The sequence below is a fragment of the Sus scrofa genome, chromosome 4 (genome assembly GCF_054392235.1).
Source record: "Sus scrofa isolate SSC_HxYL_T2T_F1_AM1 chromosome 4, Sscrofa_HxYL_maternal_Yorkshire_Landrace_v2.0, whole genome shotgun sequence".
Taxonomy (NCBI): Eukaryota; Metazoa; Chordata; class Mammalia; order Artiodactyla; family Suidae; genus Sus; species Sus scrofa.
Genome location: NC_139386.1, coordinates 14,806,749 through 14,821,626, shown reverse-complemented (window position 1 = coordinate 14,821,626; position 14,878 = coordinate 14,806,749). Strand labels below are relative to the sequence as shown.

At 44.0% G+C, this 14,878-nt stretch overlaps 1 protein-coding gene across 8 annotated transcripts in view; it reads left to right on the top strand.

The window, feature by feature from the left end:
- The window catches only part of ZNF572 (zinc finger protein 572), a 61,496-nt gene that overhangs the window by 40,956 nt on the left and 5,662 nt on the right, over positions 1-14,878 (top strand). The window contains exons 1-3 of one of the 8 annotated variants that reach the window (XM_085021698.1): positions 12,037-12,895; positions 14,199-14,301; positions 14,640-14,753. In XM_085021698.1, coding sequence (XP_084877824.1) covers positions 14,675-14,753 — 79 coding nt within the window. In that variant the 5' untranslated portion in view covers positions 12,037-12,895; positions 14,199-14,301; positions 14,640-14,674. Of the gene's footprint in view, positions 1-12,036; positions 14,302-14,639; positions 14,754-14,878 lie in introns of those variants that run through there. The other 7 variants (XM_085021696.1, XM_085021695.1, XM_085021697.1 and 4 more) reach the window with 7 other exon arrangements.

Here is a 14,878-nt window from a genome sequence, read left to right as displayed (position 1 = left end):
CCGAGCCACATCTGACCTCCACCACAGCTCACGGCAACACTGGATCCTTAACCCACTGAGCAAGGCAAGGGATGGAACCAGCAACCTCATGGTTTCTAGTCGGATTCATTTCCACTTCGCCATGACGGGAACTCTGATTTACAATGTTCTATAAATTTCTGCTGTACAGCCAAGTGACCCAGTCACACATATATGTATATACATTACTTTTCTCATATAAGAGAATCAGTTTTAAGAATAGGGACTGTCATAGGTAACAAACGACTTGCTCTTAAAATGAACTTGACGTTTTGTAGATATCATATTGCCAAGTGCCACACCATTTGTTGATTTCTTCTCCTTCCTTCTCTCTCCCACCCTAATAAAGAAAGAGTCTCTAAGAGTTGGGGCTCAGCAGAAACGAATCTGACTAGCATCCATGAGGATACAGGTTCGATTCCGGGCCTCACTTAGTGGGTTAAGGATTGGCAGTGCCGTGAGCTGTGGTGTAGGTCACAGACTTGGCTCGGATCCCGAGTTGCTGTGGCTATGGCCAGTAGCTGTAGCTTTGATTGGACCCCAAGCCTGGGAATCTCCACTTGCTGTGGGTGCAGCCCTAAAGAGACCAAAAAAAAAAAAAAGAGTCTCCAGGAGGTCCCATCATGGCTCAGTGGTTAACAAACCCGACTAGGATCCATCAAATTACTTCTTTTTTTCCTCCTTCTTTAGATGTAAAAGGGAGATGAAGAGAAAGGAAAACTCATTCATTCATTCATTCATTCAATAAATATTTTGTTGAGCTTCCAGGTACTGTTTTCTAAGCAGGGAATATAGCAGAGAAAGACAATAAACAAAGAAAAAAGTATAAAACAGAATCTCAGGTAACCGTAAGTGACTGGGGTACAATTTTTAGACAGTGTGGCCAGGGAGGGGAGGAGTTATTTTTTCTCAAACTAAAGCTCTTTGCCTTCAACAAAATACCACAGGCTAGGTGGCTTAAACATCAGAAATTTATTTCTCCCCATTCTGGAGCCTGCAAGTTCAAGACCAAGTTGCGAACAAGTTTGATTTCTCCAAGGCTCCTCTCGTTGGCCTGCAGACAGCTGTCTTGTTTATGTCCTCCCGTGACCTTTTCTTTGTGCATGTATATCCCTGATGTTTGTCCTTTCTTTTTCTCTTTCTCGCTCTCTCTTTTTCTTTCTTCTTTTTCTTTCTCTTTCTTTCCTTCTTTATCTCTTTCTTTCTGCCTCCCCCACAGCATATGGAATTTCCAGGGCCAGTGATTGAATCTAAGCCATAGGTGTGATCTATGTCAGCTGCAACCTATGCCAGCTGTGACAATGCCAGATTTGGTAACCCACTGTGCAGGGCCAAGGATCAAACCCACACCTGTGCAGTGACCCAAGCTGTTGCAGTTCGATCCTTAGCCCACTGTGCCACAGTGGGAACTCCTATCCCTTCTTCTGCTAAGAACAACAGTCCTGTTGGATTAAAGCCCTACACTTATGACTTATTTAACCCATTTACCTCCTTGAAGCTCTATTTCCAAATATAGTCACATGGGGGTGGGCAAAGGCATAGGATTTCAACATACGAAGTTCGAGGGAACACAATTCAGTTAGTTGCCTAACTAACTACTGGTAACACCAACCAATGGAAACCAAACATACTCCCATATATTCTCAAATTTTATCTAGAATCCTAAAAGGACTTCTTGTTCTAATGTTCTCCAATATTGACAATTTCCACATTTACTCTACATAGTTACAACTGCCTGTTTGCCTGCCAATTTTGGCTATCATTTTCTAATGACAAGTAAGATGGTTCTCTGAGAAAAGTGCTTTCTTAGCCAACGCCAATAGAAATGCAATGCATTACTTATCAGGTAAAGCTGATGAAATTAACTCTCTTTCAGAGTGTGCTAAATCAATATACTATTGAGCACAGGCAGACAGATTTGAAGTGTTTTTTTCATATAGGGTCTCCCTAGGTCGAATTTTTTTTGACAAATGAATATCATAAAAGTCAATAGCATCTGTTCTGAGATCTAAAGTAAAAAGGATTTAATGAGGAATGTAGAGGGAGGAAGAATCTCAGGGGAATTAAAAGATGAGTTCCAGATACAAGAAGACAAAGCATGACCTTCTGGCAGAGCTGCAGTTAAGGTATTAAACGCATTACCCAAGAGGCCTCTTGCGTGTGATTTCCATGTTAATACCAGCCCCATGTATTGAGTAGTTACAGTGCCAAGCAGAGTAATATGAATATTCCATATATCCTATCATTTGATTTACTATTGTTAAAACACAATTAGAACTAAGGATGTTTCTGCAGCTCTTCACTCTTCTCCCTCCACACACCTGTTGATCCAGCCTGGAGGTAGAGGCAGCCATCAATGAGAAATGATGGTGCACTCGCTTAGGAAAGTAACATTGGGAGAGCCGAGGAGTGGACATGCTTGAGAGTTATTTAAGATGGGGGATCAGCAGAATTGAGTAAATGGTTGGTTATGAGTTAAGGGAAAATGAATAGGCAAAGATGGTGCCGGGGGCAACTCTGCCTGGGGATGGCATTCATTGCAGAAGAAAATACAGGAGAAGGAACGGGTTCATGAATACGAAAGAGACTTAACAGGGCTGCCATTGGGCAGGAAAGATTTTGTTGAGGACCTTCATGCCCTCCGCTTCCTAGAGACCTTGAAATTATCTTAAGAGGGAGTTCTCGCAGTGGCTCAGCAGAAACAAATCTGACTAGCATCCATGAGGATGCAGGTTCAAACCCTGGCCCACTCAGTGGGTTAAGGATCCAGTGTTGCCGTGAGCTGTGGTGTAGGTCGCAAATGTGGCTCGGATCTTGCATTGCTGTGGCTGTGGCTCTGGCTTGCAGCTACAGCTCTGATTAGACCCCTAGGCTGGGAACCTCCATGTGTGGTGGGGGCGGCCCTAAAAAGCATTTTAAAAAAAGAAAGAAAGGAAGAAAGAAAGGAATTATCTTACGTACTTTTTGTCAGTTTCCTCGAAATGTGAAAAACGGGAATCCCAATCCCCACATCCTTTAGGATGGTTGTGAGGATGAGGTGAGAGAACATTTGTGACCGTGTCTGGGTCACAGATGGCATTCATCAAGCACTTTTCTTCCTTACCTTATTTCTTGTTTCCAACTCTGGGTCTGTGATTCCACAGATAGTATTCAACCTGACACTTAAGTACGTCAGCATCTACAGGGATGGGTTAAGAGACACAGGCTAAGAGTTCCCATTGTGGCTCAGTGGTTAACGAATCCAACTAGGAACCATGAGGTTTCGGGTTCGATCCTTGGCCTTGCTCAGTGGGTAAAGGTCTGGTGTTGCTGTGAGCTATGGTGTGGGCTGCAGACTTGGCTCGTATCCTGTGTTGCTGTGGCTCTGGTGTAGGCTGGCAGCAATAGCTTCGATTCGACCCCTAGCCTGGGAACCTCCATATGCTGTGGGAGCGGCCCTAGAAAAGGCAAAAAGACAAAAGACAAAAAAAAAAAGGGACACAGGCTAAAATGCAGAGGCTGACTGAAGTAACACCAGGGAGAGGAGCTCACTAACAAAGATCAACCGGAAATTGGAGGGCAGATGCAGGGTTGGAGGTAGGAGGAAGCTATCCAAAAGAGCAAATGGAAAGAAAGATGTTTTGAAGACATTTTGCTGCTTTCACTGTTCTGACTGGTAACCAATCTGCTTTCCAGCTTTTGGTGTAGTTAGAAACAAATCAAGTGCCCTGAGCCGTAGGCCAGGCTTCATAACCTCAGATTTCCAAATGGTGTTCTCCTCTTCTGGGTTCCTGCATCATTTGAGACCAGTTGTGCAGCTTTCTCCATTATATGGCTCTGTGGCTCTAAGAAGGAGAACTGGCCCTATGAACTGGCATTCTCCTCCATAGCCAGAAATGAGGCCTGCTTAATCTTGATCTTCTGTCTTCTGGAGGAAGATTGGCTTGCAGTAGGGCAGGTGCCAAGAGGAGAACACTGGAGACAAGTAACCTTAGAGAAAATCTGGCCAAAGTGGAGAAGTGACCCTTAATATTGTGGAGACTGTATTTGGTACCCAGAACAATAATGTCTCTTTCTCTCTATCTCCAGTGTTTAATTCCAAGTGGTTCATATTAGACAGTGTCTGCATTCATAATCCTTGATTACACTCAGATTGCTTTTGATTAAATCTTATTGTTACATCTGAAAAAGAATGGATGTGTGTATATGTGTAACTGAATCACTTTGTTGTACAGCAGAAATGGTCACAACACTATAGATCAGCTATACTTCGATAAAACTTTTTAAAAAGTCTAATTGTTACAAATATCACCTTATGTTTGCATGAAGATTCTTTGAGATAACATAGGGATGGGTTACTCTGACCATAATTCATAGTTTGCGGCAATCTCACAAGACGGCTGCCTCTGAAGTCACCTGCTGACACAGTTTAGAATCCTGAGCATTTACTCTCTCTAAGCATTTACTATCTGAGCCAATATGAGAAAGGCACAATCTTTGACCAGACTTGCGGTAGTGTCAGAATTGTATTTGAATTGCTAAAAGTGTTAATATTGCAACTCCCCAGGCAGACAAGGGCCAATTTGCTGAAGGCCTCTTTGGAGCAGGTGTGTCATGGGAAATGAGCCTGGGTGAAGTTCAAAGGCAGCATTGACCACACCTGGCCACAAGCTTCAAACTCTACCTGGCTGCCTCTCAGGTTAGTTGGTTTTCCCTTTTCTGTCCCTCTCCCACTCTGCACCACACCCTATGGGAGAGAAGAAAGGTTTGTGAGAAGAAAAGTGGGGAGATATGGGCAAATCCCTAAGTCTCTCCCTTACCCCACGCATCCACTACGTTCACCCTCAGCTGCTTGGCTACAGTGAGTAGGACTCGTGTGTTAGTTGGTTGCGTTCAGAAGACAAGGGATCACAAATGCTTGCAAGGATGTGAAAAAAAGTGTGTGTGGGGGGGGGACTTTTTACATTGTTGATGAGAATGTAAACTGGTGGAAAATGGTATGGAGATTCTTTAAGAAATGAAAAATAGGACAACCATTTGATCCAGCAACTCCCCATCTGGGTACATATCAAAGGAAATGAAATAACTATCTTTTTTTTTTTTTTTCTTTTTAGGGCTGCACCTGCACGGTATATAGATTTTCCCTGGCTAGGGGTCGAATTGGAGCTACAGCTGCTGGCCTATGCCGCAGCAATGCACAGCTCCCGGCAGCGCAGGATCCTTAACCCACTGAGCAAGGCCAGGGATTGAACCTGCATCCTCATGGATCCTAGTCGGGTTTGTTAACCACTGAGCCATGAAGGGAACTTCCTGAAATAACTATCTTGAAGACATGTCAGTACTTCCATGTTCATGGCAGCATTATTCACAATAGCCAAAGTATGGAAACAACCTACGTCCCTCATTGGGTGACATCTTGGGTGAAAGAATTTGAGTTTTGTAAAAAGGCCTTATCTCAGAACCATGCCCTTCAAAAAGCTTGTGGATATTGCTCTCCAGAAGCTTCTCCACTGCTTCCGTTCATGTCTGTCGTGGCATACCACATGTCTGTTGCTTATTTATGCAGCCTCAGCCAATAACAACAATCTCATTCCCCTTTGGCAACAATTAGTCAAGTCAGATGGCATATGATTAAGTTCTGGCCAATAAGAAAGAAGGGGAAGCCTAATGTGTGCTTTCGAAAATATATTTCCATTTGACCAAAGAAAAGCATGTGAAGATGAAGCCCTTTTTGGAGTTCCTGTCGTGACTCAGTGGTTAACAATCCAACTAGAAACCATGAGGTTGCGTGTTTGATCCCTGGCCTTGCTCAGTGGGATAGGGATCCGGTGTTGCCGTGAGCTGTGGTGTAGGTCACAGACCTGGCTCGGATCCCACATTGCTGTGGCCCTGGCGTAGGCTGGTGGCTACAGCTCCGATTGGACCCCTAGCCTGGGAACCGCCATATGCCTCGGGTGCAGCCCTAGAAAAAACAAAACAAACAAACAAAAAAGATGAAGCTCTTTTTGTCTCATTCCTTTTCTTCTTGCTTTGGAAACTGTGGTGTTAGGGTGTGATGGGAGGAGTTGCTGTAGCCACCTTGTAGCTGTGAAGTGAGAAGCCTGGAAGAAAGATGTCATCAAAATACTGAGGATGATGGAGAAGAAGGAAGGAAAGGGTTTGGACCCTTGGAGATACCACTGAGCTGCTCAATCCACGCCGGGACTATCTGCCTTTCACACTTTTTCTTCTTATTTATTTTTTTTTTTTCATTTTAGGGGCGAACCTATGGCACATGAAAGTTTCCTAGGCTAGGGGTCGAATCAGAGCTGCAACTGCCAGCCTATGCCACAGCCAGAGCAATGCCAGATCCCAGAGGCATCTGCAACCTACACCACAGTTTGCAGCAATGCTGGATCCTTACTCCACTGAGCAAGGCCGGGGATCAAACCTGCATCCTCACAGACACCAGTTGGGTTTTTAACCTGCTGAGTCACAATGGGACCTCCATACACTTCTTAAGTGAATACTAAAGTCCTTATGGTTCACACCTTTGTAAGTCAGGTAGTTAGTGACATGAAGCTGAAAACACTCCCAGAGGACCCATATGAAGACAGTTTCAATTGTTATTCTCACTGATAATGGTGCCTGGAAAAAGCCACAGTTGGGGAAAGGCAGTAACTCACTCAATCAGTTCCCTGTATCAGCCAGCCAGGGATCAGGGCAATCTTTTCTTTTTTTCTTTTCTTTTTTTTTTTTTTTTTGGCTTTTTGCTATTTCTTGGGCCGCTCCCACGGCATATGGAGGTTCCCAGGCGAGGGGTCAAATCGGAGCTGTAGCCACCAGCCTGTGCCACAGTCACAGCAATGTGGAATCCAAGCCACATCTGGGACCTACACCACAGCTCATGGCAACGCCGGATCCTTAACCCACTGAGCAAGGCCAGGGATCGAACCCTCGACCTCATGCTTCCTAGTCGGATTTGTTAACCACTGAGCCATGACGGGAACTCCCAGGGCAATCTTTTCAAACTCCCCTTCAGGTTGACCCTCTCAGGAAGTCAACAGCAGGTGACACTAAACATTGGTTAAATAAATGAGTGAACGAGCAAAGGAAACAAGAGGAATGGAAAGAGAAATAGAAGAACTGGGTGAATTTTCCAAGCTTCACAATAGGATATGCCCTCAATATCCTATTATGCCTATTGTGCCTTTCAGATCTTGTATTCTAGGAGTTTATCTAACCATTCACTATTCATTGCCTTCTACTATGTGCTATGTGCTTAGAATATAAGAATAAAACAGGATTCTTGTGCTCACAGAGATCACCTGCCAAGCTGGAAACAGATAACCTGCACAGCCCACTACATTATAAGACAATATGATAAGCAAATTCATTCATTTATTCATTCTTCTTCTTTTTTTTGTCTTTTGTCTTTTTAGGGCTGCACCCATGACATATGAAGTTCCCAGGCTAGGGTTGAATGGGAGCTATAGCTGCTGACTTACGCCATATCCATAGCAACGCTGGATCCAAGCTGTGTCTGTAACCTACACCAGGGCTCACAGCAACACCAGATCCTTTACCCACTGGGCGAACCCAGGGATCGATCATGGATACCAGTCAGGTTCGTTGACCACTGAGCCACGATGGGAACTCCCATTTGTTCATTTGTGAAAGATTTATTGAGTGCCATCTTCAAGAAACTTATAAAGAAAAGCCATTCTTTTTTTGTTCTCCACATTCCTGCAGCCTCATAAACTAAGAACTTCCATTTTTGTGGAAATAGTACAAGGTATCTTCTGACCTTCATTCCACTGCCTTCGTTTGTACTCCTTACTCATGTATGGGGCCAGGAAAATCAACTGATTTGAGAGGTGAAATGGAGCAGAAAAGACTAGATATATGTGTGTGGTTCAGCCTGCCATGAGCTAGGATCTTCCTATTCATTTTCCACCTGCTCTCTGCTTCTTGTGTATATGATCAATAACATTTCTGGGCAGGGTTTTTCTGCCCTTCGATGCGAGAGTAATCCCATCTCATGTATGGGGAGACACAGAAAGCCTTGGACCCAAGGCCCCCTGTCCAATCCAGCTTTACCTGTGCCAAGCTGATAATTTTGATCCCTATCTGATACCTGTGTCTGTTTAATTGGTTCAGAACCTATGGAAATCAGAACAGAATGTGAGGAACAGGTTACAAGTTGGAGAGGAAAAAAGGATCAGGAGTTCCCGTCGTGGCTCAGTGGTTAACGAGGCCACGAGGTTTCGGGTTCGATCCCTGGCCTTGCTCAGTGGGTTAAGGATCCGGCATTGCCATGAGCTGTGGTGTAGGTCCCAGATGTGGCTTGGATCCCACATTGCTGTGACTGTGGCACAGGCTGGTGGCTATAGCTCCGATTTGACCCCTCGCCTGGGAACCTCCATATGCTGCAGGAGTAGCCCTAGAAAAAGGCAAAAAGACAAAAAAAAAAAAAAAAAGAAAAGAAAGAAAGAAAGAAAAAAGGGTCAAGTCTTTGGGGAGAGTCAGGGGAGACTAAATTAGGGAGATGAAACTTGAGCTGAAATGAGGAGTGCACGTGTTCTGCAGACAGACGGGATTTGGGGAGAGTGATAAAAGTAGGGCTACCTGGAGCAGTGACATTGTGGGAGAGGGTAAGACACAGGGGTGTGAAAGAATAAGCTGTGTTCTGAGAACCACAAGCAGTCTGATATCCAGTGGGACGAGCATGGGGACCAGAAAGAAGGCTGAACAAAAAGGTCCTAAAATTTCTTTTTCTTTCTTTTTTTTGGGAGGGGTCTTTTTTTTTGTCTTTTAAGGGCCACATCCATGGCATATGGAGGGTCCAATCAGAGCTGTAGCTACTGGCCTACACCGCAGCTCACAGCAGCACTGGATCCTTAACCCACTGAGCGAGGCCAGGGATCAAACCCCCATTTGCGTGGATGCTAGTCAGGTTCGTTAACTGCTGAGCCACGACGGGAACTCCTAAAATTTCAATATTATCTTGTTGTTAATGTAGGAGAGGGAAAAAATCATTTTTCTTCTCCTCTTCTAGGTTCTAAGATGGGCCCTCTGTAACAACAACAACGACAAAAACAGATTAACAAAAGAAAAATAAATAGAAGTTTTTAAATTTGTACATCTCATATATACATGGGAGAGACTCAGGGAAAGAGTAACTCAAAGAGATGGCTTAGTTCTCTGATGTAAACAGCATCTTCAACAAAGCACAATCAGTAGAGAAATGATAAGACAGAGAAGGAGTTTCTGTCCTGGCGAAGTGGAAACAAATCCAACTAGGAACCACGAGATTGCAGGTTTGATCCCTGGCCTTACTCAGTGGGTTAAGGATCTGGTGTCGCCATGAGCTGTGGTGTAGGTCGCAGACTCGACTCAGATCCCACGTTGCTGTGGCTGTGGGGGAGGCCGGCAGCTGTAGCTCTGATTAGACCCCTAGCCTGGGAACCTCCATATGCCGTGGGTATGGCCCTAAAAAGACAAAAACACAAGACAAAGGAAAGCTTTTTAGGAAAAGTGGGAAAGTAAATATGTGGGAGGAACCTAATTGAGTAAGGTGTTTTGCAGATTTCTTTAGTGATGATAAGAATCTAGAATCCAGTAAAGGAGAATTTATATCCTGCCTATAGGCAGAAGAGGAAGTGGGTAGAGAGCTTTTCCTACATTTGCTGCTTCTTAACTGCCTTTGGCTCAAAATAATTACGTCAAAGAGGCATCTTTTGAGAGTTCTCTTGTGGTGCAGCAGGTTAAGGATCTGGCGTTGTCTCCGTAGCAGCTCAGGTCACTGTTGTGGCAAGGGTTGGATCCCTGGCCCGGGAACTTCCACATGTTGCCCGCCTGGCCAAAAAACAAAACAAACAAACAAACAAAAAGGCACGTTTAGGGCTGTCATATTCTAGTACCCTTATCATGTTGTACTGTCTCTGTGACTTTCAGTCTTGGAAGACATAGACTTTGAGAAATCCTGAGGCTTTCATTACATCACTATATAATTCACTCTATAAGATGAAAGCAACCCCCACAAATCTTTATGTTATAAACCTGTTTCCACCTTGGCCTCTTTACCTGGTTGCTGTGGAGCAAGCCCCGTAAGACTCGTTGATATTCGATTGTTCAACAGAAGCTCTTTAAGACAGACCTCAAAATCTGTAAAAGGCCTTTTGTAATTTGCTGACCCTTATTTAGACCATGTTTTCCTAGAAGTGCCCGATATTTGAACTTTTCCCAGAAGCTATTTATTAATTTTAGCACGTTTGCCATCTGGAGAGGCTGAGATGAGAAGGAACAAAACAGGTTTTCTTTTTTGGCCATGCCTGTGGCATATGGAAGTTCCTGGGCCAGGAATCAAACCTGCGCCACAGCAGTGACCTGAGCCGCTGAAACAATGCCACATCCTTAACCTGCCGCACCACAAGGGAACTCCTCAAAAATGGCTTTCAAATGCAGTATGTTCTAGCTCCTATGGATTCAAGGGCTGGTATTTAATCCCTCTTCTCTTGTATTTTATCATAAGCAGAGAAGGAGGCCATGAGGCACTTTAATATTCTATCTTGAAATCTCTTTCACTAGAACAAGAGTCAGCAAAATACTGCTGAGGGGTAGGCTATACATGATTTGTAACTAAGGTATTATTGGAACATATTGGTACCTGTTTGTTAATTTGACAGGTGGCTACCTTTGAGCAATTGTGGCAGAGTTCAGCAGATGTAAAAGAGGTGGTATACCCTGCAAGCATGAAATAATTATATCTGGCCCTTTACAGAATGAGTTTGCCAATTCTTGACCAAGACTGCTGCATTCACTACGTACATATCTTATGTTCCACGTTAGCACAGATGACAGTGTTGCTGAATTTCTGCCACTGTATAACAAGGGCTTCTTTCCTCAATCTTCCACTTTTCCTCGCTTTCCTTTAATCCCTCACTGACAATCGCTCAAGATCCTTAGGCTTCCACTGTCACTGCTCAAGGACCTCCCCTTTTCTGTGGGCCACCCACTCCCATAGGCAACATCACATGTTTTAGTTTTAGTTAACACCACACTTCAGTGTACCAAATATATTCTGATCATCCATGGCTGCATAACAAATTCATTCCAAAACCTAGGAGCTTCGAGTAAAAATAATCACTTTATGATTTCCTCTCACAGTTCTAGGGGGAGCTGGACTCTGCTAAGCGGTTCTCATTTGGGGTCTCCTGTGGTGGCCACTTGATGTTGGTTGGAGCCGAAGCCATTTAAAGTTTTTCCACTCAAGCCAGAATAGCCTCAGTGGCTTCTCCAAGTGACCTGCACACAGTGGCTGGGTTCCAAGAGCAACATTTAGTGAAGACCAGGCTTGTAAAAGAGACTTAACATGTTGGAGGAAAATGGGGAGGGTGTGGTATCCCCTCAAAAGAGTGTTTCTAGAAGAAAGTCTGCCATGTCAAAACTCCTGAAAAAGGAGTGCGAGCCAAAGCACATCAGTGTGCTAACAACACAAAGGTCATTGATCATCTTAGCGATCTGTTGCTTTTGCTGCCAGAGAAATGAGTTAAAAGGTGAATGGGAAATGATAAAATGGAAATATTGTGAGAGAAAGAAGGAAGGGGAAGGAGAGAGAGAAAGAAAGAGCTGAAGGACTATTTGGGGATGGAAATGGGAGAATCAGGAGATTAAGTGATAGTGTAAGGATCCATGAAGGTGGGAAGGAAAGTGAGTAACAATAGGAGCTCATTGTAAAAGCAAAGGACAAATCCTCCGGTCTTGGGAGGGAAGCAAGAGATGGCTGCGGTGCAGATTTGATAGATTTGCAAGCTTGATGTCGAGGAAATTTCGTTTGGCTCCTATTTTCTCTGAAATGAAAGAGGAGAGTTGAACTGAGGAGTGGGAAGCAGAGTCTGCAAACGACAGGGGCCACAGGAAAAGAAATCCCCCAGCACGTTTCTTCTCGTCCGGGATCCTAAGGGTTAGGATCAAAGAGAGCGAGCCATCCCTGTTTCCTAGAGAGGCTGCCGCCCACCCTCTGGGGAAGCTAGAGGAACTTCCTGTTTCTGTCTTCCGGGTTTAAGGGTTTAGGCTCCCGGGTTGCCGGGGTCAGAAGGAGAGGGGATTCCTATTCTGGGACAGCTGGGACGCCTGGGGGTGCTGGGCGCCTTTCGTGTAGCCCCCCGAGCAGTGAGTTTCTTCTCCGGGGGGAAGGGATCCGAGGGCTGCGGACAGGAGAAGCGAAAGGCGCGCCGCCCAGGCTGCAATGCCCGTCCCGGAGAGGGGAGCCGCCGCCGTGAGGGGCGAAGGCCCAGCATCTCCCGCCGCACCGACCACCGCGCCTCCCTCGCCTGCAGCGTCCCTCGAAGGGCCTTGTCGACTGGGGACCTCTGTTTTCCTGGAACCTCACGCTGAAGTCCACCCCAGCCCGTGCTCCCTGGCAATGCTTCTTCAAGATAAGCTTCAGGCAGTGCATTTTCTTTGGAAGTCTTTGTGATCCAAAGCAACGCCCAGTCATAAACACTTTTTTTTTTTTTTTTTCGCTAGGACAGTGAAAATAGCCCCTCTCTGTAGAGCGATATCTTTAAGAGAGCCTTTTCACGCCGTTTGTGGCCTCGAGTTTGCTCCCATTTTGCTCAACTAGTGTTGCTGAGGATTTTTCTGATACAAAATTAATAGTTTCCTAGCAGGGAAAATGGTGGCGCGGGTATCTGTTACCAGACTCTTGCTTCTTCTGTAAAGACTTTGCTAGGAATATGCAACTCAGGCAGCAAAACGTATTACTCCATTTGAACAACTTAAAAAAATTTTTTTTCTTTTTGCATTCAGATGTATGGTTTCCCCCCCCAACTCAAACACTGGGCATATTTGTAATTTAGAGGAGCTTCATTTAGACCGAGGATGCTTAGAGAATGCCAGCTTCCTGTGGTAAAAGGTCTAGGGATGTAAATTGATTTTCTAAAAATATAGTGAATATATTCCAAAATAAAGGTTCTTAATCATTTGCAGGTTGGGGTTATGCCCTGCTCTGCTTCCCGCTCTAATTTAATAGATAAGAGTGTCAAAGTCAGTGTCCAAACAGTCTTGGGACTGAATCCAGCTCTGCCTCTTTCTGGTTGTGTGACCTTAGAAAAGTTTCTTAATGTCTGTTTTGGTATAAAACAGCATACTGGTTACTTCATACACTTCAGAGGGCTATTGTGAGAGTTAAAATGAAGTGTTGTATAAGATATTTAGTTCACCGAGTGGCACATAATAGGCAGTAATGGGGTAAGAATTACTTATAAGCATGCCATCTTTTGTTTTCACACACATCCCTTTGTATATCCTTTTAAGCTCTCATTTTCCCTGACGTGTGCTATTGTTTATATCCTGAAATGGCTGCCAAGTCCATATTTCACTGCCTTCCAGTGACAGATCACATTTCCAGTTCCATAAAGTAGGTCAGGGATTGTAGTTCAGTCCTGAAGATAAAGTTTAGGCTGAAAGGGATCTTCTGATTATGATAGACAGTAAAAGGCAAGGAAGAGATCCCTTGTTAGCCTCCCTTTTATATTTAGAAATTATTGGCTATAGTTATTCTAGCCTACTTTGCCTTAATTTCTTGTTACTAGTTACATAAATCCTAACTTTTTTTTTCTTTTTTTTTGGCTGTACCCTTGGCATGCAGAAGTTCCTGGGCCAGGGTTCAACCCTGCATCACAGTAGTGACAACACCAGGTCCTTAGCCTGCTGAGCTACCAGGGAACTGTAATCCTAACTTTCTTTTGAAATTAACTTCAAAGGTTTTATCCTTTTGTCAAAGACCCACTTATTCCTTGTAAACTAAACAGAGTGCTTTCTCTTTAGCTGATTCTTATACCTGCATATTGATGCCTTATTTTTTTTATTTTTATTTTTATTTTTATTTTTTTGTCTTTTTGCCTTTTCTAGGGCCACTTCCCGCAGCATATGGAGGTTCCCAAGCTAGGGGTCTAATCGGCGCTATAGTCACTGGCCTATGCCAGAGCCATAGCAACGCAGGATCCGAGCTGAATCTGCAACCTACACCACAGCTCACAGCAACGCCAGATCCTTAACTCACTGAGCAAGGCCAGGAATCGAACCCGCAACCTTATGGTTCCTAGTCAGATTCATTAATGACTGAGCCACAACAGGAACTCCTATTGATGCCTTAAAGTCTTATAATTGGTGACTTTCCCAAAAAACTACTTTTTTTTTTTTTTTTTTAATTAAAGGTGTATCTAGGAGTTCTCTGGTGGCCTAACAGTTAAGGACTCAGTGTTGTCACTGCTGTGGCTTGGGTTTGATCCCTGGCCTGGGAACTTCTCCATGCCAGAGGTGAGGCCAAAAAAAAGATAGAAAAATGTCTTTAAGTTCCGAGTAGACAGTGAGTATTAGTATTCATTCTGTTTTTAAAACTTGATCCTCAGACTTTAATATTAAGTTTAAAATTTTAAATTATTTCCTTAGGAAAGGTAAATTGGGTTAAGTTTTAATTCCAAACACTTGCATCTGAGGTAAGGTTTTCTGAAAGGACTACTAAGGACCATGTTTCTTATTTTTAGTATGATCCACAGAACATTCTATGCTTGCAGTTATGTTGTAATGGTTGGGAAGGAAGGAAGAAGAATAAACTTTAACAGGTGCCTCCAAACATAACCTATTTCCTTCCACAGGATTTTTGATCCCTAACTTGGCTGTGACCATTGTGATGGAGCAAGAGCAAAAACTTTTGGTCTCAGATCCTTATGGCTTCACCGAGAGGGAGAGTTTGAAAAACACTTTTACAGGTGAGGGATTAAGAAGATGATCTGACTCGTTTGGAAATTCATTATAAGATGTGGTATGGACTCTGTAGAAAGAACAGGGCATTAGAATGAGACAGATTTTGATTTCCCGCTCTGTCACTTAAAAG